We start from the raw sequence: 21,093 nt of genomic DNA, 5'->3' as shown, positions 1-21,093 counted from the left end.
TCAGTACTTTATATGTCGTTATCATGTCCCCCCTATCTCTCTTGTCTTCCAGTGTCGTCAGACGATTTCCCTTAACCTCTCCTCGTAGGACATGTCCCTTAGCTCTGGAACTAGTCTTGTTGCAAACCTTTGCACTTTCTCTAATTTCTTGACGTGACCAGGTGTGGGTTCCAAACTGGTGCTGCATACTCTGATACGGGCCTGACGCACACAGTGTACAGAGTCTTGAATGATTCCTTACTGACGAGTCAGAACACTATTCCTAGGTTTGAGAGGCGCCCATATGCTGCAGCAGTTATCTGGTTGATGTGCGCCTCAGGAAATGTGCTCGGTATTATACTCACACCAAAATCCTTTTCCCTTTCCTCATCCGATTTGATTCTCCTCATTAACTTCACATCATCTTCAAAGAGGGATACTTTTAAGTCTATCCCTTCCGTCATGTCATTCACATATACCAAAAACATTACTGGTCCTAGAACTGACCCCTGTTCAACCCCGCTCGTCACAGGCACCCAGTCTGACACCTCATCACGTACCATGACTCGTTGTTGCCTCCCTGTCAAGTATTCTCTGATCCATTGCAGTGCCCTTCCTGTTATGCATGCCTGATCCTGTAGCTTTTGCACTAATCTCTTGTGAGGAACTGTGTTGAAGGCCTTCTTGCAGTCCAAGAAAATGCAATCTACCCACCCCTCTCTCTTGTGTCTTACTTCCGTTACTTTGTCATAAAACTGCAGTAAGTTTGTGACACGTAATTTCCCTTCCTTGAAATAGTTAGGGTTGTCATTTATAAGCTTGTTCCACAACTCTCCTCCTGATAATCCTCTCTATGACTTTGCATACTGTAGATGTCAGTGACACTGGTCTGCAGTTTAATACCTCATATCTGTCTCCTTTCTTAAAAATTAGGACTACACTGTCGTCGTCCATATCTCGGGTAGTTATTCATTTTCAATGGATGTGTTAAAGATTGTTGTTAATGGTACACACAGCGTCTCAGCTCCCTCTTTAAGGACCCACGGAGAGATGTTGTCCGGTCCCGTGGCCTTTGAGGTACCCAGTCCACGTAGTAGCTTCTTCACCTCCTCCTCAGTTGTGTGTATTTCATCCAGCACTTGTTGGTATATCGCTTGTTGGCGTACGCCCCTATTTTTAACTTCCCGGAGTCTTTTCTGTCTCCACTGTAAATACTTCTTTAAATCTCATGTTGAGCTCCTCGCATACTTCTTGGTCGTTTCTTGTGAGTTTCTCCACCTTCCTTCCTCAACCTGATTACCTGGTCCTTGACTGTTGTTCTCTCCTGATGTGGCTATGAAACAGTGTGTATGTTCTTGGGTGGGTGAGTTGTGTGTGTGGGTATGTGTTTGTGTGTGTGTGTGTGTGTGTGTGTGTGTGTGTGTGTGTGTGGGTGTGGGTGTGCGTGTGTGTGTGTGAGGAATAAAGGCAAAGCTTTTATTGACCCACTGTTTCGCTTTGTGTAGAGTGAAATGTCTGAATACTAGCTTGGTCTCTTTCTTCTATATATCTTTTTTTTTGTTTTATGCATGAGGGTGAGTCGCCTTTCCATGCAAACTCTCTTACGTCATACTAAGTTCAACAAGGATGCTAAATTCAGTAGATTTTTTCATTCTCGAAAAAACATGTATTTATTTACAACAGTTCTCTTGTTGGTAATTTCGTATGTATGTATAGTGTTCGAACGTACCGGACCTTGAACAAACTGGAGTCCGGACAGTTTTGTACAGGGAAAGTTGACCGGTCTTTGAACGTTTTTCTGGAGTCCGAAAACACTGGCTCGTTTACAATTCATTTGCAAAAAAACTACAGGAAAGCCCTATTTCAACAGTGACCTTTTACACTGACCTAACTGTCAGAAACTTTTGGAAGAGTCCGTTCATCATCCTCCAGTGTATGTGGCTGATTAAAGCCTGAGAACTTTCTGCAGTTCTAACACCACCTTGGAAGAAATTAAGTTCAAACTCCGAGGTTCCACTGTATATATTACGAGTACCCATAAATATGGGTGAAACTTTTAATCCTATTAATTCTGGTCCAAGTACGAATCTGGGTTTGGAGACTGGTTGATTTGAGGAATGAATGTCGGCTGTATGAAATAAAACTCATTTTATTTCATACATGGATACTGTCTCTCTCTGTTTCTCTCTCTCTTTCTCTATCTCTCTTTCGATGGATCTCAGCAATACTTTCAAGATATTAGATATACGATCTCATTAGTGTGGTATTATGTGGATGTAAGATTTATTACTCGCCAGGATATATTACTTTGCCGTCATTGCGCATGTCTGGTACTTGTGACTTACGTGTGGCTAGTTTTGAGGGTTCTTATATTCTCATAGCCTGTTCGGAAGGTCAACCAGACTGTTTTTGTTAGTTTCTAGCATGTTTACATAGGCATCGCAACCTGGTTAATCTGGCACATTTCGGACGTTATATTGCAGTTTATGATCGTGTACTCGTTGTTGTACTTGCTTAGTTAACTTTCTAGTGTCGAGTTATAGCTCCTGGTCCCTTTTCTCTAATTTTTATGGACTGGCTTTTCTGATATCTGACCTACAGAGCCCGATCATACCTACTCTAGAGACTGTGTATATTATTTGAGTCCATCACTTCTTCATTATCCAGAGATTATTAAAGAAATATTTTAAAATTCCCCGGAGGCTGCCATCTATGTCTAGATGCGTCTTCCTTGTGGCTGCCATCTATGTCTAGATGCGTCTTCCTTGTGGCTGCCATCTATGTCTAGATGCGTCTTCCTTGTGGCTGCCATCTATGTCCAGATGCGTCTTCCTTGTGGCTGCCATCTATGTCCAGATGCGTCTTCCTTGTGGCTGCCATCTATGTCCAGATGCGTCTTCCTTGTGGCTGCCATCTATGTCCAGATGCGTCTTCCTTGTGGCTGCCATCTATGTCCAGATGCGTCTTCCTTGTGGCTGCCATCTATGTCCAGATGCGTCTTCCTTGTGGCTGCCATCTATGTCCAGATGCGTCTTCCTTGTGGCTGCCATCTATGTGTCCTGGCTCTTCTTTGCATCTTCTTTGTGGCAGAATAATAATAATATTATTGTTTATTAGCCATGTTTATAATCGCGTTAAAAATATGGAGAGTATAACCAGCATCATTAATGTCGTGATGAATGGTTTGAAAAACCGACAAGTGCTGCTTAAGTGTCTCAATCTTCATCATTAATGTCATAAACCAGTTATGTTTTTTTTTTAATTCCTTTCTCCCTGTTTTTTACCCACAGTTCTGCGTGACGACTTCCGCAGCTCCCCGAGCGGCGCGAGGGTGGTGGCTGGGGAGAGAGCAGTGCTCGAGTGCTACCCTCCCAAAGGGCATCCTGAACCACTGGTCTCCTGGACCAAGGACGGTCACACTCTCGTCCTTGATGACAGGTGAGACGAAGTACATGTGTACACACACACACACACACACACACACACACACACACACACACACACACACACACACACACACACACACACACACACACACACACACACACACACACACCACTTCTCTTTTTCCTGTTTCTGCAACTTCGATTGCTCCCTTTGTCATCTCTTCCCTTATGCCCAGCTTCTCCTCATCAACTGTACTTCATTCCCTACCTTCATATGCCCTCCCCATACCCGATATTCTCTTTCCTTATCCCTATATTCTTATACCCTCCCTCCCCCCATATTCTCTTCACACCTGCTCTTTGTTTTTCTTCCTCCCCTTTCAAACAAACCTTCTAGTGTCTCGTGTGTTAGTTACTCCTCTGCCTGCTTCCTCCCTATTCTTCGTCCCTTCACCTGCACTCTCACATTTTAAATCTGTTCCTGCTCCCCTTCTTCCCTTCTTGTGTGTCTCTCTGTCTCTCTCTCTATCCCCCCTTCTCCTCGTCTCTATTCCTGCACACTTCTACGTCCCTTCTCACCCTCACCCCTCTCCTTCTCCACTCTCCCTCATCCCTCTCCCTCATCCCTTTCCCTCACCCTCATCTCTCAGGCCTCATCACAACTCAAACTTCAAACTCCGTTATGTTTACTTAGTATTTACGCACCAGTGTGTGCTGGCCTCAGTGTTAATTACTGACCTTAATGGCTTTACAGTAGGCCTGCGCTACCCCAGCCTACCTCTATGATGGCCTGCGCTACCCCAGCCTACCTCTATGGTGGCCTGCGCTATCTCTGTCTACCTCCATGGTGGCCTGCGCTACCCCACCTTAACCTCCATGGTGGCCTGTGCTATTCCAGCCTACCTCCATGTCCACTATACTCAAATTTAAAAAAAATATATACATTTCTCTCTCTCTCTCTCTCTCTCTCTCTCTCTCTCTCTCTCTCTCTCTCTCTCTCTCTCTCTCTCTCTCTCTCTCTCTCTCTCTCTTTCGTCCCTGCTCGATTCTTTTTCCTTTCTTTCTTGTACTGTCCATCCTTAAATCTCTGTCGGTCTATTCCATTCCACTATCCCATCTCCTTTTTGTCTCTCTTCCCCAAGGTTTTCCATCCTATTACCTCCCTTCCCCTTCCTCGCCACCCTTCTCAATTCTCACTCCCCTCTTTCTCTCCCTCCCTCCTGTTTACCCAGCATTTCAAACGCTCTAAATGTTCCTAACAGGTTGCAGTGACGCATCAACATGGCCAGACATGTTCAGTCATTCTGAGACATGTTCAGCCATTTTTATGCATTGTTTTTACACACGTCCAGGTATGTTTATATATGTTCAGACATGTTTATGCGTGTTCAGATATATTCAGAAATATCTAGTCTTGTATAGTAATATTCAAACATGTCTAGACTTGTATAGTCATATTCAAACATGTCTAGACTTGTATAGTCATACTTAGGCATGCTCAGGAATATCCAGATTTGTATAGCCATATTCAGACGTGTTTGCCTCATGTTTTGTATCGTTCCAGCCAGGTTAAATCGTAACAAAATGGGTCACAGTAATTTTTTTTATTAGTTTTTGACTTATGATATGTTTGGGGTAGCGATAAACCCACAAGCAATACACACCTCACCTGGAATTTGTGATAATCAACTCTGATCCGAAGAACAGGAGAACACTGTTTATTTTCTTTTTTAATGCAGCTGGTGTAAATGTTCAGCTTAATCCGTTTCCTATCGTTTCCTATCGTTTCCTATCGTTTCCTGTCGTTTCCTATCGTTTCCTATCGTTTCCTGTCGTTTCGCTCATTATTTCATAAAATTTGTACCATTTTTTTTATATTGTCTTCAAGGTGTTTCTAGTGACTTTTATTGCTGTGTTCCAGTGAGGGTGTTTCCAGTATCTTTTATTACTGTCTTCTATCGTTCCTTGTCGTTTCCTATCGTTTCCTATCGTTTCCTGTCGTTTCGCTCATTATTTCATAAAATTTGTACCATTTTTTTATATTGTCTTCAAGGTGTTTCTAGTGACTTTTATTGCTGTGTTCCAGTGAGGGTGTTTCCAGTATCTTTTATTACTGTCTTCCAGTGAGTGTTTCCATACCTTTTATTGCTGTCTTCCAGTAAGTGTTTCAATACCTTTCATTACTGTCTTTCAGTGAGAATGTTTCCAGCATCTTTTCTACATTTTAATTCATACTTCGTAGCTCTGAAATAGAAATCGTTGCACTTACGTGGATTTTTTTTATCTATATTTTGATAAATTTGCCGCCACCTGTAGTAATTTAGTATCTCTTATCTGCGCTGTCTGGTCTCTCATAAACTAGTTCGCAATTTTTTTTAGCTCTTTTTCCTTTCTGCATCCTCTATCCCTTCTGCTTCACCCTCTTCCATTCTCTGTACTTTAGCCACAAACACTACTTTCTTCTGTCTTTGATTATCCTACCTCTATCATTTTAAACTTGTCTTTATTGCTTCATAGAGAGTATTTGCCTTCGCATCCTGTTTCTATATTGCAGCTATAATCAAATATAATTATTTGGTCCCTATTTTTTTCAAATTTTTAGTGGTCATTGTACATTGGATGTTTTCCCATTGTCATAATTTTGATTATGGTTAAGATGCGAGACGCCGGTAGCGTACAGGAGAATTCTGCTCAGTAAGGTGAGTGGGGACTTTATGATACACAAGATCGGCTTTGTCAGGTGTGAGCACCACTCGGTGCTTTCAGTCGTTAAGTGTATAAGTACAAAGCAGTGAATGGGTCCAGTACAACCGTACTAGGTTTTGTCAGTTCAGATATTGTAAAAGCTTAAGTCAGTTAAGACTGACAGGTACAAGAGCCAGAGAATTCAGTTGCTGAGTGTACTTGTACAGGTGAAAATGTGTAAGTATAATATCCACATGCTAACATAGTGTGCAGGTAGTGTACATATATGTGTGGGTTCTTACTGAGTTGTACTCACCGAAATATGTGTGTGTGTGTGTGTGTGTACTCACCTATTTGTGGTTGCAGGGGTCGATTCACAGCTCCTGGTCCCGCCTCTTCACTGAACACTACTAGGTCCTCTCTCTCTCCCTGCTCCATGAGCTTTATTGTATTGTCGTCTTAAAGCTATGTATGGATCCTGCCGCCACTACATCACTTTCCAGACTATTCCACTCCCTGACAACTCTGTGAATGAAGAAATACTTCCTTACATCTCTTTGACTCATCTGAGTCCTCAACTTCCAATTGTGACCCCTTGTTTCTGTGTCCCATCTTTAGAACCTCCTGTCTCTGTCCACCCTGTAAATTCCTCGAAGTATTTGGTATGTTGTTATCATGTCTCCCCTAACCCTCCTGTCTTCCAGTGTCGTCAGGCCGATTTCCCTTAACCTTTCTTCGAAGTTCATTCCCCTTAGCTATGGAACTAGTCTTGTTGCAAACCTTTGCACTTTCTCTAATTTCTTGACGTATTGACCAGGTGTGGGTTCCAAACTGCTGTTGCATACTCCAGTATGGGCCTGACGTACACGGTGTACAGTCTTGAACGCTGTTCTCAGGTTTGCCAGGCGCCCATATGCTGCAGCAATTATCTGCTTCATGTGCACCTCAGAAGATGTGCCCGGTATTATACTCACCCCAAGATCTTTTTCCTTGAGTGAGGTTTGCAGTCTTTGGCCACCTAGCCTGTACGCTGTCTGGGGCCTTCTTTGCCCTTCCCCAATCTTCATGACTTTGCATTTGGCAGGGTTAAATTCAAGGAGCCAGTTGCTGGACCAGGTTTGCAACCTGTCCAGGTCTCTGTCAGATACTTGCATGGCGTAATTAAGTCTTCCTCAATGTTTCTCTCCTCTAAGATTGTCAGGTTTAGTTTCTTCATTCCCTCCCCCTCTTACCTCTCTCTACTCTCTTTTGCTTCAGCTTTTTATGCCTCTCCCTTTTGCTTCAGCTCTTGATGCCTCTCCCATCACCTCTCCTCTTGCTTTTCTCCTCACAACCCTTTCTACTCTGGATCCTCAACCCTCTCTCCATTCACCTGTCTCCTTTCTCCATTATCCCTTTCCTCGAACCCTTCTTAACTCTCTTCACCCCTCTCTCCTCTCTCCCTCCACTTCACCTTACTCTTCTCTCACCCTTCACCCCTCTTTCCTCTCTCCCCTCGCCCTTCTCTCCAATATCAATTATTCCTTTTATCCCTCTCTCCTCTCACCTCCCTCAATCCCCTCTTCCACCTATACGTATTATCAAATTCTCCATTCCAATTTCCTCTCGTCTTTCTTCCACTTTCTTCACTCCTACTTCTTCCAGTCCTGTTCTTCCCTCTGTCTCCCCTCTTCCCTTCCCCTCAGCTCTTCCCAGGGGACCATCTTCTCCCACTGAGTGTATGTCCTTTTCAGAAGAACAACTTTCCTGAGAGACTGATACAGAAACCTGGTCTTCATTTCGTATGTTAAGTTTCTTACAACTTGTTGAATGGTGTCTACACATAGTCTGTTTTTGGATGGAGGGGGCGGGTGGATTTAATGGTTTGTAGGGGTGTCAGAGGACATATTGATTTTTTATATATTTAGCAAAGCTGAATCCACAAGCAGTGTGATGCTGCCCTATTCTCTATGATAGTTACATAATGTGAGCAATACTATGTTTCCCACTTGTATTTCACCTCACAAGGATGAAGTACATACTGTTAAAATCTGTCAGCTTGAGCTGAGAGTCTTCAGTAGGGCAATGAGGGCATCGTCAAGTGCTTCATTAGAGATTAAAGAAGCTACCAGAGTTTCAATGGACACAATCAGCCAAAGGTGGAGCAACTAGGCCTGGTGATGCATGATCGGACGGCCATAGAATTTGTATGACTACGACTTTGTCCCCAAAATTATACTGAAGATGACTTTGGGGCCAAAATGAGATGAAGACCTCTAGTGGGAAGGTTGGAAAGTTGCCCTGTTAGGCTTAATCGAGTTCCCAACAACGAATTTCTAATGCTTCTTGTAATGCTAAAAATAACGTTTTCTTTATTTCAAGTTAGGCTGCGTTAGGTGAGTTTTGGTTGATTTAGGCTAGGCTAGGTCATGCTAAGTAAAGCTAGGTTAGGGTAGATTGTTAGGTTAAGCAGTTACGTTAGGTAAAGTTAGCCAAGGTTTTGTTAGGTGAAGTTAGCTTAAAGATTAGGCTACAATAGAATAGGTAAGTTGTATTAGGCTAGGATCAGTTTAGTATGCATTGGTTAGGTTAAGTTAGGTTTTTCCGAAGTTTAGTTAGGTTAAATCAGCTTAGATCAAATTAGGTGAGTCTAGGATTTGTTGGGTTTAGCAACGTTAGATTGTTATTTTAGCATAGGTTGGGGAAAATCCCCAAGAAGCAAGAAAAACATTCGCTACGTCTGGCAGTGAGGTATCTGAGTGTGTCCAGAAAACGTTTAAATCTTCACGTTCACCACTCGTTAAACTACCCTCCCCATCCTTGGATTAAACCTGATTACCTCCCATTTCCCTGTAGCTGTGTGACTCTCCCTCTCTACTTGTTTAGCTGTTCATATGGTATAATAATAGCAAAGAAATTACTCACGTGTGTCGTACATGTTCCTGAGGATGGGTACAGTTCTACTGGCGGCGTTTGATAGAGACGACTATCGCCTCAAGCATAGAGGAGAAGCGGGAGTGTGGGGGAAAGGTGGACGTGAGGCAGGGAAAAAGGGAAAAGGAGAGAATAAGAAAAGGAGGATGGGAGGAGAGACGGAAGCAGGGAGGAAGGGAAGGAGGTGGATTATCTTAGGTGGACTTTTAAGATACAGACAACTTTGGCCTTTGGTTGGAGAGAGAGAGAGAGAGAGAGAGACAACTTACAGCACTTCGCCGCATCTCGCATCTGCTTGACAGTAGGGGTTGCAAGATTCTGTACGAGGCACAAGTACACTCACACCTTGAGTATGCTCCACTTTCTTGGTTTGCCTGCCCCCCTTCTCATCTGCAACTGCTTGACAGAGTAGAGAACAGAGCAAGACGTCTCATCTCTCGCCTGGACCAATCCTGGATAGATCTGCTATTTCAGCAGAGCCTTCAACACAGGGGGAATGTGGGTGGCCTTACTGTTATGTACAAGGCCAACACTGTCAAAGTATCACACTTGGATCCACTTCGAGGACAGCGTGAAGCAAGTTTCTATACCACAAGACGGGCAGAAAGCAGCAACTTCACTCTGGCTGTATCCTTCTCCAGAACATCACTTCATCTGAGATCATTTATCCCCAGGATAACTCGAGTATGGAACACATTTGTACAGCATTATAATGTCAACGAGATAAAGTCAGTTGATCAGATGAAAATGTCTGGCCCACAGATGGCTCCAACTTCCTCGTGTTCCCTACTTTTGTGTTTCATAGTAAAAATTCTTTCAAATGAGCTGATGTAGGTAACAGCTCTAAGTTTGTTATTAAAGTCAGGAATCCTTAACCTGTAAATAGCTTGTCAATAAAGCTAGAGATCCAAAACCTTGTCAAACAGAGAGAGAGAGAGAGAGAGAGAGAGAGGAGAGAGAGAGCGAGACAGAGAGAGAGAGAGAGAGAGAGAGAGAGAGAGAGAGAGAGAGAGAGAGAGAGAGAGAGAGAAGGGGCGGTAGGACGAGGTGGGGATGGATGGTTAAATAAATGGATAAAGAGAAGAAGAAAAATATAAGGAGGGAGGAAGATATAAGGAAGGAGAAGAAGGAAAAATAAAAGAGGAAAAGAGAAGGAACAAATATCGTAGAGAGAGGGAGGGAGAGATAGAAAGGGAAAGAAAATGAAAGAGAGACTTAGTGAGAGGGAAGGAGGGGATGTAGTTTGCGTGGTAGTTAGGTAACTGAGGGAGTTTGTTTTGAAGGGGACACTTTTGATGCTCCCAGACAACATGGTAGTCAGAGAGGAGCAAGTAACTGCTAGTCCTGCCTCTTTAACTAGGATGTCTGCAATTAATGAATCCTCCCCCCTCCTTAGTTATTGTCATACCTACTTTTGAAACTGTGTACGAAGTTTCCTTCTACCACTTCCTTATCTTTTCCTTTTACTTTTGTAATGCTCTGCTTTCGTTGCTTCTAAGTCACTGTGTCTATGATCGTCGTATTTTGACTGTCCCTGCATGACCTGTCAGTTTATCTAAGTATCTAATTCTCCGTAATTATATCTAATTATGATTTTCCCTGTTCAAAGATCTTCACAACAAATTCGTCCAGCCTCTCCTCAGAGTGTTTCTTTCTCAGCTACAGGACAAGTCTATCTGGAGGCCACGAGAAATTTCATGGTTCCTGAGCATGTTCATATAAAGTGGGAGCTGCACGCCGGAGCTGTATACTCTATAATTAGCCATGATTACTCTAACTATATATTGAGGAAAATTTGGCAAAAAAAATTTAATATTTTATATGAAATGAACAATCTTGTTCACAGTATATTAAAGCTTTCTGAGATTTTTCATTTTTTTCCAGAAAATTCAATTTTTGTTATTCACTAAAATTAAGATATACTGTAAATGCATATATCGTAAGCAGCGTTGTGAAGACTTTGTTGTTGAAGGTGCTCCTAAAGGCTGTTACGAAGTTCAACAACCTCAGAACAGAAGCGGGGGTAACAAAGGATAGAGAGATTGAAGTGGCAGCTTGTCTCCGAGACAGGCTCAACCAGACTATGTTTCCAAGAAGAGAAAATTTTTTTGAAGTATTGACATGGAGAAAAGAGTCTAACCAAAATAGGTGCGAAGCTCTGAGACGTGGTTTCTCTGCACACGGCGGGGGTAGCACACCGCTTGGACCATATCTTCGTCACTTGGTAATCCGTTTAATCCGTTCAGTGGTTAGGCATCCGCTGCCTTAGCCAAGTTGAGTCCCCTCTCCCCCAGATAATCATCTCATAATGATGCCACGTAAGAGTTTTGGGCGTAAACTGATGTTTAATGCTACAGAAGCTTTATGTATTTGTAAATCCATTCATGTCTCTCAAATAACGCTGTCACACTCTTATGTAACAATATTACTCCTCATGAATAACAATGTTACTTTCTTAAATAATAGTATCGCTCTTAAAAAAAGTATCTCACTCTTAAATAGCAGTATCGCTCTCTTTCATAAATAACTGTATATCTCAAGAGCTCACATTCACTCGACCTTCCGAAGCTCGCAAACCTAACCTAGCAGAGTGGACTAAGTTGTCACTTTCTGTTTAAAAAGGCAACAAGAGGCCGACAAGCATGGTAGTAGAAGAAGCCTTTATGTAAACAATATTTTGCTCACAATCGAACTATGTGAACTTTAAAAAGTTCATCTGTGAACAAAACGTTGCCGAAAGTAAAGGCTTACTCTCGTATAAGTGCCTTTGAAGCCCCACCCGCTCCTCTCTCCAAGCCTCGACACTGAGCTTTGTTGAAGTCGATTGAGTGTAATGGAGAACAATATACATCGCTTAAATCAATAGAGGAAAGAAAGAAACCTCATTTTTTCCCCTCGCAGAATTCCATGTTCTAGAGTCAAGGTCCAGGAAGTGAACCTTTCAGTGCCTCACAAAAGATGGTTTCAAGGCGCCTGTGAAGGAACGTTAGTGAAGTCTGAATAGACTTCTTTTATTTTTCTTTCCTTTAAAGAGGCTTCCGTCTCCAGCGGTTCAGATGTCTGATTACGTCGTGTTAATGGCGTACTGTCTTGCTTTGTTCTGACTCTTGTGTGGCATCCGACGATGCTTCATAAAAGCCGCCGAAAGTGCTTCTACTCGAGGCAGCAAGAGTGCTTCTGCTCTCAAAGCGGTTTAAAGAGCAACAGTTGCTCTTCTACTCTCAAGTACGTTTAGAAGGCGACAGAACCACTGCTGTTCTTAATAAGGTTTAAAAAGACGACGAGATCACCACTATTGTTAAATTGTCTCAGAAGACAACGATAACACCGCTATTATTCAACTTTTTAGAAGAAAATGAGAGCACTGCAACTCCTCGACCGTTTTAGAAAACAAGAACTCTAATCTCTTCCGCTTTAGAAAATAACGAGAACACTAATATTAATCAACTATTTTAGGAAACGAGAATACTACTGCTCTTGAATCGGTTTAGAAGTAGAATGTTGTTTTTTTTCTTGAAGTTCACTCTTGCATAGGGTTGAAGTCTGAGATGCAGTCTCGTGACTGTTTTTATGAAGCAGCTGGGAATGTACAATGGCTGGCGAACGCTACGGTAATTAATCAATATGAACGCTCCAACCAATAAACAATATGTACTTAACAAATAATTACACATGCCATATATTTCTCATAAATTAAAAAAAAAATTGCTTACGCACGCAAAGTTTTTAATTTTAAAAAGTATCCTGAGAGAGAGAGAGAGAGAGAGAGAGAGAGAGAGAGAGAGAGAGAGAGAGAGAGAGAGAGAGCGAGCACAGTGCCCTACTGTGTCTCAGTGTAAACTGTTTTTAAGGCGATGTAAAAGCGACAATAAAAAGGGCGGTCGAACACACTGCTCGAGTCCTGTGAATGGACGAAAATAAAGATTCCTGACTATGGAAAGGAAAACCAAAAAGGAGCGAGGGAGGGTGAGAAGAAGTTGGGGTGAGGACGGAGGAGAAACTCGTTTTCTAAGGGGAAGGGAAGAAGGTTTGTTATTATTGTAATAGTGGATGGGAGAAGAACTCTAGATTTTTATTTGGGTAGAAGGAAAGGGAAAGCTCTAGGAGAGGAGACAGGAAGAGTGAGCTCGAGGGGAAGCTTCAAGGAAAGAGATGAGAGACACTTGGTAAGAGAGCCAGAGAGCGAGCCAGAGAGCGAGCCAGAGAGCGAGCCAGAGAGAGCCAGACCCGGGCAGACTGACAATACAACTTGCTCATTGAACACACAGAGCCGCGGCGATGTCACGCGACCAGTGACTTTTCTAAACCTGGAACACTTCGTCAACAACACCTGCATTTTTACCTGCAAGTTGATTAGCGTTACAAGCTGGGAGGAGAGCTTCTGTGTGCATGAGGAAATTATTTATATATATATATATATATATATATATATATATATATATATATATATATATATATATATATATATATATATATATATATATATATAGTACATCACAGTTGTTTGTGTGTGTTTGTGTATAAAGGATAAACATTTTCCTTTAATATCCAAAGGAGAGCTTTGCAAAAAAGAGAGACGAAGGGAACCATTATGCTTTGTTATGCTGGGGGAACAAACCTTTCATCATGTTGAAATTTTGCACACTTTAGCAGGAGGGGTTTTAAAGCATAGTAAAAAATAGCTGGACATGCAAGGTAATGCTATGCCACTCCTCGGCAATTAGCACATGTAGGCGTCAAGCTCAGGCTAACATGCGAGGATTTTAGACCGTATGGATGGGCTGTATTTTAAAGTTGTAATAGGAGATTGTGTCGTTACAAAAAAGAAGGAAGATGAAATAATTTAGAAGTTATGCCTGTTGGACAAGATCTGTTGTTATGGTGTAACTGCTGGTGAAGTGAAAGTGTGTATGTGAAGTGTGCTGTTTTCTGACTGACTACACACAGGGCTACATAACTAGTTAGCAATATAGCTAATCTGTTTAGTGAAAAAACTGACTAATTACTCACCTGGATTAACGTCTCACTGACTGGATTCCTGGTTACATAGACGGATACGCACCTAAAGAACATGACTAACAGATTGTGCACCTTACTAACTATACGTCTACTGTTACTAGGTTCTTAACTAGCTACACAGTAATAACTACACACTTAATAACTAGACACCTAACTACATTCCAAGCTATTTGCGCACACTGGTAACAACATACCTGGTTAATTAAACACCGGATTAATTGAACACGCTGCTATATCCTTTCATGGATAACATTACACCTGATTAACCAGGTGCCTAGTTCTCTACACGCCTGACTAACACCATGCCTAATTAATTATACATCTGGCTATGAAGTGTCTACTACAGTATCCAAATCTGTTCATACAGCCGTAGACGCACACCTGTAAACTCACCTGTGCGCCTCTTCACGGTTAGGCATTGTTTACTTGCCGAGGCTGGTAGAGCCAGCATCACTTTAAAATGATTACAACGTGGGGAGATATCCTCTGGAGGTGTATCTTGTAGAGATATCCTCTGGGTTTATTCTGTGAGCGGTATCCTGTGGGGGTATCCTGTGGGGGTACCCTGTGGGGTATTCTTTGGAGGTATACTGTGGAGTATCCACTGGAGGAGGGTATCATTTTTGAACATTCTGTGGGCAATGTTTGGAGGTATCGTTTGATAATATCCTGTGGAGGTATTTGCGCTACACAGAAATGGATACGTTCAAAAGTTTGCTATACATTGTTACAGAAAATTATATTTTTCCACCGAGCTCAATCATCTTTCTGTCTATTCATTTACAGCCGCTTATTACGGATTAAACTGAGCTCATATATATATATATATATATATATATATATATATATATATATATATATATATATATATATATATATATATATATATATATATATATATATATATATATATATATATATATATATATATATATATATATATATATATATATATAGATATATGTAAGGCATACATCATTCTCAATTATAGAAATGTGCGAGGACAGCAAATGTAGGTAACAGGATGCGAGTCATTACCGTCCTCTGGGAATCGAAGCCTGGTCTGACCCAAGCATTTTCACTGGAGCACTCAGAACATTTCATGATAGTCAGCTGTTCTCTCTAATGACCGCTTGCAGCCACCGTGTCTAGTGCACCTTTTTTCTTTTTAGAATTCGTGTAGTTGGATTTCCGTTCGTGTAATTGCGTTTTAGAGCGCGCGCGTGTGTACGTGCACTCACCTATTTATATTTGCAGGGGTCGATTCTCAGCTCTGGGTCCCGCCTCTTCTTTGACCGGTATTGGGTTACTCTCCATGGCTCCGAAAAACCTTACCGTGCCTCTTCTGACAGCTACATATGGAGCTTGCCTCTATCACCTCACTTCCCGAATCGTTGCATTTCCGGGCTTCTCTAAGGCTGAAAAATTACTTCTTAGCATCCCCGTGACTCGTTTTTGTTTTTAACTTCCAGCTGTTTTTAGCCTCTCGAAAATCTGTCCTTCTCCCTATCTCCTCCCTGTTTTGTACGTTGTTATCATGTGACCCCTTGCCCTTTTGTCCTCCAATGACATCAGATTTATCCCCTCAACTTCTCACAGCTCAAACCTCTTAGCTCCTGGAATAGTCTCGTTGTAAACCCCTGTACTTTCTCCAGTTTCTTGACATGCTTGATCAAGTGTGGGTTCCACGCTGGAGCTGTATAATTTAATATGGGCCTGAAATATGCCGTATATAGTGTCGTTGAATATCCTTGCTTAAGTTCGTGAGAAAGATCTGAAGCATTTCCACCCTAAGTCTGTATTCCTTTTCTGATTTTCTTTCAACTTCCCAAATCTTTTTGGGGTTAACTTTTAACAGCCACTTGCCAGACCAAACCTACAGAATGCCCAGGTACATTTATTTTTTTTTTGTTCCTCATATGTTTGCATTGTCCATATTAGCGGAGCAGGGATACTTCTTACTTAATCACTTCCGTCATGTTCATGTACACAAGAAAATTGTTGTGGTCCCAGTATTGATCCTTTTGGTACCCCACTGGATACATGCATTCCGATAACTCTTTTCGGACAACAACTTTTTATTTATTCATGTTAAGTATCCCTTGATCCACTGGTGTGTGTGTGTGTGTGTGTGTGTGTGTGTGTGTGTGTGTGTGTGTGTGTGTGTGTGTGTGTGTGTGCCTACCTGTTTGTATTCACTTTTTTGTGGTTGCAGAGGTCGAATCTCAGCTCCAGACTCTTCCTCTTAAACTAGTTGCTCCTAGGAACGCTCTCTCTTGGAACTGTGACCTCTATCATGCCTCTTCCTTAACCTGTGTGTTTATTTGATCTCAACCACATTGTTGTTTAATTCTTTCCATTTTCTGAGCACTCTGATTCTGAAGAATTCTTCCTGACATCCCCGTTGAGCATTAAGGTAACAGCTCAGGTGCAGTGTTTGCTAATATTACATCATGTAATATTCACCTTTAGCATAATACAGTGATTAATATGCTCATAGGTTAAACAACTGAGGGAGACTAACATGGGATTGCTAGTAATCATGTCCTAACCGAGTTTCTATTTGTGTTTTTCATACACTATCTAGCAAGTGTGTGGGTGTCCCCCTGGCTATACTTGGAAGCAGATATTCTAGTATTCTCTGTTTAGACGCTTGAAAAACTTATGACATCTGATTCCTCATAATTTCATTATCGTGTACTACCTACACGATAATGAATACGACACATGTGCAACATGTGGGCCTTGCTCACATGTGACCACGTCTTATATATATATATATATATATATATATATATGTCGTGCCGAATATGTAAAACTGGTCAATTAGCAAGAACTCATATCCAAGATAGCAAGTTCTGCCTATTCGGCACGACATATATATATATATATATATATATATATATATATATATATATATATATATATATATATATATATATATATATATATATATATATATATGTGTGTGTGTGTGTGTGTGTGTGTGTGTAGTGTTACATGTATAATATGACTTCTTAAATTTTGTACAAGAATGTAGCTAATATTCCCTTGTCTTCCTCTACTTTCTCCTCTCTACTACTACTCCGCTTCTCTTCCTCTTCATTTTCTACTGTTTTCTCTCTTCCTCTCTCCTCACTTTATTTCTGTGTCGTGTCATCCCAGGTAATCTCAGACAAACTTAGCCGCGTCCATGTCATTCAACATTTTCTGTGCCAAAGACTCACTTAATCCAAGTCCGCATTTTGCCACTTTGCTAATTAGCTTTCTTGTACGTAGTTGCTTTGAGGTGGCTTGGCGTCCTTGATCTGCGGGAGTGTGGGCGGCTTGGCTTCCTTGATCTGCGGGAGTGTGGGTGGCTTGGCTTCCTTCACCTGCGGGAGTGTGGGTGGCTTGGCTTCCTTGATCTGCGGGAGTGTGGGCGGCTTGGCTTCCCTGATCTGCGGTAGTGTGGGTGGCTTGGCTTCCTTCACCTGCGGGAGTGTGGGTGGCTTGGCTTCCTTGATCTGCGGGAGTGTGGGTGGCTTGGCTTCCTTCACCTGCGGGAGTGTGGGTGGCTTGGCTTCCTTGATCTGCGGGAGTGTGGGTGGCTTGGCTTCCTGGATCTGCGGGAGTGTGGGTGGCTTGGCTTCCTTGATCTGCGGAAGTGTGGGTGGCTTGGCTTCCTTGATCTGCGGGAGTGTGGGTGGCTTGGCTTCCTTCACCTGCGGGAGTGTGGGTGGCTTGGCTTCCTGGATCTGCGGGAGTGTGGGTGGCTTGGCTTCCTTGATCTGCGGAAGTGTGGGTGGCTTGGCTTCCTTGATCTGAGGGAGTGTGGGTGGCTTGGCTTCCTTGATCTGCGGAAGTGTGGGTGGCTTGGCTTCCTTGATCTGCGGAAGTGTGGGTGGCTTGGCTTCCTTGATCTGCGGGAGTGTGGGTGGCTTGGCTTCCTTGATCTGCGGAAGTGTGGGTGGCTTGGCTTCCTTGATCTGCGGGAGTGTGGGTGGCTTGGCTTCCTTGATCTGCGGAAGTGTGGGTGGCTTGGCTTCCTTGATCTGCGGAAGTGTGGGTGGCTTGGCTTCCTTGATCTGCGGAAGTGTGGGTGGCTTGGCTTCCTTCATCTGCGGAAGTGTGGGTGGCTTGGCTTCCTTGATCTGCGGGAGTGTGGGTGGCTTGGCTTCCTTGATCTGCGGGAGTGTGGGTGGCTTGGCTTCCTTGATCTGCGGGAGTGTGGGTGGCTTGGCTTCCTTGATCTGCGGGAGTGTGGGTGGCTTGGCTTCCTTGATCTGCGGAAGTGTGGGTGGCTTGGCTTCCTTGATCTGCAGGAGTGTGGGTGGCTTGGCTTCCTTGATCTGCGGGAGTGTGGGTGGCTTGGCTTCCTTAATCTGGGGGAGTGTGGGTGGCTTGGCTTCCTTGATCTGCGGGAGTGTGGGTGGCTTGGCTTCCTTAATCTGCGGGAGTGTGGGTGGCTTGGCTTCCTTGATCTGCGGGAGTGTGGGTGGTTTGGCTTCCTTGATCTGCGGGAATGGGGATGGCTTGGCTTCCTTGATCTGCGGGAGTGTGGGTGGCTTGGCTTCCTTGATCTGAGGAAGTGTGGGTGGCTTGGCTTCCTTGATCTGCGGGAGTGTGGGTGGCTTGGCTTCCTTGATCTGCGGAAGTGTGGGTGGCTTGGCTTCCTTGATCTGCGGGAGTGTGGGTGGCTTGGCTTCCTTGATCTGCGGAAGTGTGGGTGGCTTGGCTTCCTTCACCTGCGGGAGTGTGGGTGGCTTGGCTTCCATGATCTGCGGAAGTGTGGGTGGCTTGGCTTCCTTCACCTGCGGGAGTGTGGGTGGCTTGGCTTCCTTCATCTGCGGGTGTGGGTGGCTTGGCTTCCATGATCTGCGGAAGTGTGGGTGGCTTGGCTTCCTTCACCTGCGGGAGTGTGGGTGGCTTGGCTTCCATGATCTGCGGAAGTGTGGGTGGCTTGGCTTCCATGATCTGCGGAAGTGTGGGTGGCTTGGCTTCCTTCACCTGCGGGAGTGTGGGTGGCTTGGTTTCCTTCATCTGCGAAAGTGTGGGTGGCTTGGCTTCCTTCACCTGCGGGGGAGTGGGTGGCTTGGCTTCCTTCATCTGCGGGGGTGTGGGTGGCTTGGCTTCCTTCACCTGCGGGAGTGTGGGTGGCTTGGCTTCCTTCATCTGCGGGAGTGTGGGTGGCTTGTCCTTCATCTGCGGGAGTGTGGGTGGCTTGGCTTCCTTCATCTGCGGGGGTGTGGGTGGCTTGGCTTCCTTCATCTGCGGGGATGTGGGTGGCTTGGCTTCCTTCATCTGCTGGGGTGTGGGTGGCTTGGCTTACTTCATCTGCGGGAGTGTGGGTGTCTTGGCTTCCTTCATCTGCGGGGGTGTGGGTGGCTTGGCTTCCTTCATCTGCTGGGGTGTGGGTGGCTTGGCTTACTTCATCTGCTGGGGTGTGGGTGGCTTGGCTTACTTCATCTGCGGGAGTGTGGGTGTCTTGGCTTCCTTCATCTGCTGGGGTGTGGGTGGCTTGGCTTAATTCATCTGCTGGGGTGTGGGTGGCTTGGCTTACTTCATCTGCTGGGGTGTGGGTGGCTTGGCTTCCTTCATCTGCTGGGGTGTGGGTGGCTTGGCTTACTTCATCTGCGGGAGTGTGGGTGTCTTGGCTTCCTTCATCTGCTGGGGTGTGGGTTGCTTGGCTTACTTCATCTGCAGGAGTGTGGGTGTCTTGGCTTCCTTCATCTGCTGGGGTGTGGGTGGCTTGGCTTACTTCATCTGCGGGAGTGTGGGTGTCTTGGCTTCCTTCATCTGCGGGAGTGTGGGTGGCTTGGCTTACTTCATCTGCTGGGGTGTGGGTGGCTTGGCTTCCTTCATCTGCTGGAGTGTGGGTGGCTTGGCTTACTTCATCTGCGGGAGTGTGGGCGGCTTGGCCTCCTTCATCTGCAGGACTGTGGGTGGCTTGGCTTCCTTCATTTGCGGAAGTGTGGGTGGCTTGGCTTCCTTCATCTGCGGGAGTGTGGGTGGCTTGGCTTCCTTCATCTGCGGGAGTGTGGGTGGCTTGGCTTCCTTCACCTGCGGGGGATTGGGTGGCTTGGCTTCCTTCATCTGCGGGGGTGTGGGTGGCTTGGCTTCCTTCATCTGCGGGAGTGTGGGTGGCTTGGCTTCCTTCATCTCCGGGGGTGTGGGTGGCTTGGCTTCCTTCATCTGCGGGAGTGTGGGTGGCTTGGCTTCCTTCATCTGCGGGGGTGTGGGTGTCTTGGCTTCCTTCATCTGCGGGAGTGTGGGTGGCTTGGCTTCCTTCATCTGCGGGAGTGTGGGTGGCTTGGCTTCCTTCATCTGCGGGAGTGTGGGTGGCTTGGCTTCCTTCATCTGCGGGGGATTGGGTGGCTTGGCTTCCTTCATCTGCGGGAGTGTGGGTGGCTTGGCTTCCTTCATCTGCGGGAGTGTGGGTGGCTTGGCTTCCTTCACCTGCGGGGGATTGGGTGGCTTGGCTTCCTTCATCTGCGGAAGTGTGGGTGGCTTGGCTTCCTTCATCTGCGGGAGTGTGGGTAGCTTGGCTTCCTTCATCTGCGGGAGTGTGGGTGGCTTGGCTTCCTTCATCTGCGTTAGTGTGGGTGGCTTGGGTTCCTTCATCTGCGGGAGTGTGGGTGGCCTGGCTTCCTTCATCTGCGGGAGTGTGGGTGGCTTGACTTCCTTCGCCTGCGGGGGAGTGGGTGGCTTGGCTTCCTTCATCTGCGGGAATGTGGGTGGCTTGGCTTCCTTCGCCTGCGGGGGTGTGGGTGGCTTGGCTTCCTTCGCCTGCGGGAATGTGGGTGGCTTGGCTTCCTTCGCCTGCGGGGGTGTGGGTGGCTTGGCTTCCTTCGCCTGCGGGGGTGTGGGTGGCTTGGCTTCCTTCATCTGCGGGAATGTGGGTGGCTTGGCTTCCTTCGCCTGCGGGGGAGTGGGTGGCTTGGCTTCCTTCGCCTGCGGGAGTGTGGGTGGCTTGGCTTCCTTCGCCTGCGGGGGTGTGGGTGGCTTGGCTTCCTTCATCTGCGGGAATGTGGGTGGCTTGGCTTCCTTCGCCTGCGGGGGAGTGGGTGGCTTGGCTTCCTTCATCTCCGGGGGTGTGGGTGGCTTGGCTTCCTCCATCTGCGGGAGTGTG

General features: G+C 45.0%; 1 protein-coding gene across 3 annotated transcripts in view; it reads left to right on the top strand.

Annotated features, from left to right (window-relative positions):
• The window catches only part of LOC128685942 (protein sax-3-like), a 1,098,442-nt gene that overhangs the window by 636,268 nt on the left and 441,081 nt on the right, over nt 1–21,093 (top strand). For all 3 annotated transcript variants that reach the window (XM_070083369.1, XM_070083370.1, XM_070083368.1), the window contains exon 4: nt 3,270–3,417. In XM_070083369.1, the coding sequence (XP_069939470.1) occupies nt 3,270–3,417 (148 nt within the window). The remainder of the gene's footprint in view (nt 1–3,269; nt 3,418–21,093) is intronic.

The sequence above is a fragment of the Cherax quadricarinatus genome, chromosome 9, assembly GCF_038502225.1.
Source record: "Cherax quadricarinatus isolate ZL_2023a chromosome 9, ASM3850222v1, whole genome shotgun sequence".
In the NCBI taxonomy this organism is placed as follows: domain Eukaryota; kingdom Metazoa; phylum Arthropoda; class Malacostraca; order Decapoda; family Parastacidae; genus Cherax; species Cherax quadricarinatus.
Note: the sequence above shows the minus strand (reverse complement) of the source record. Positions and strands in the feature narration are given on the sequence as shown.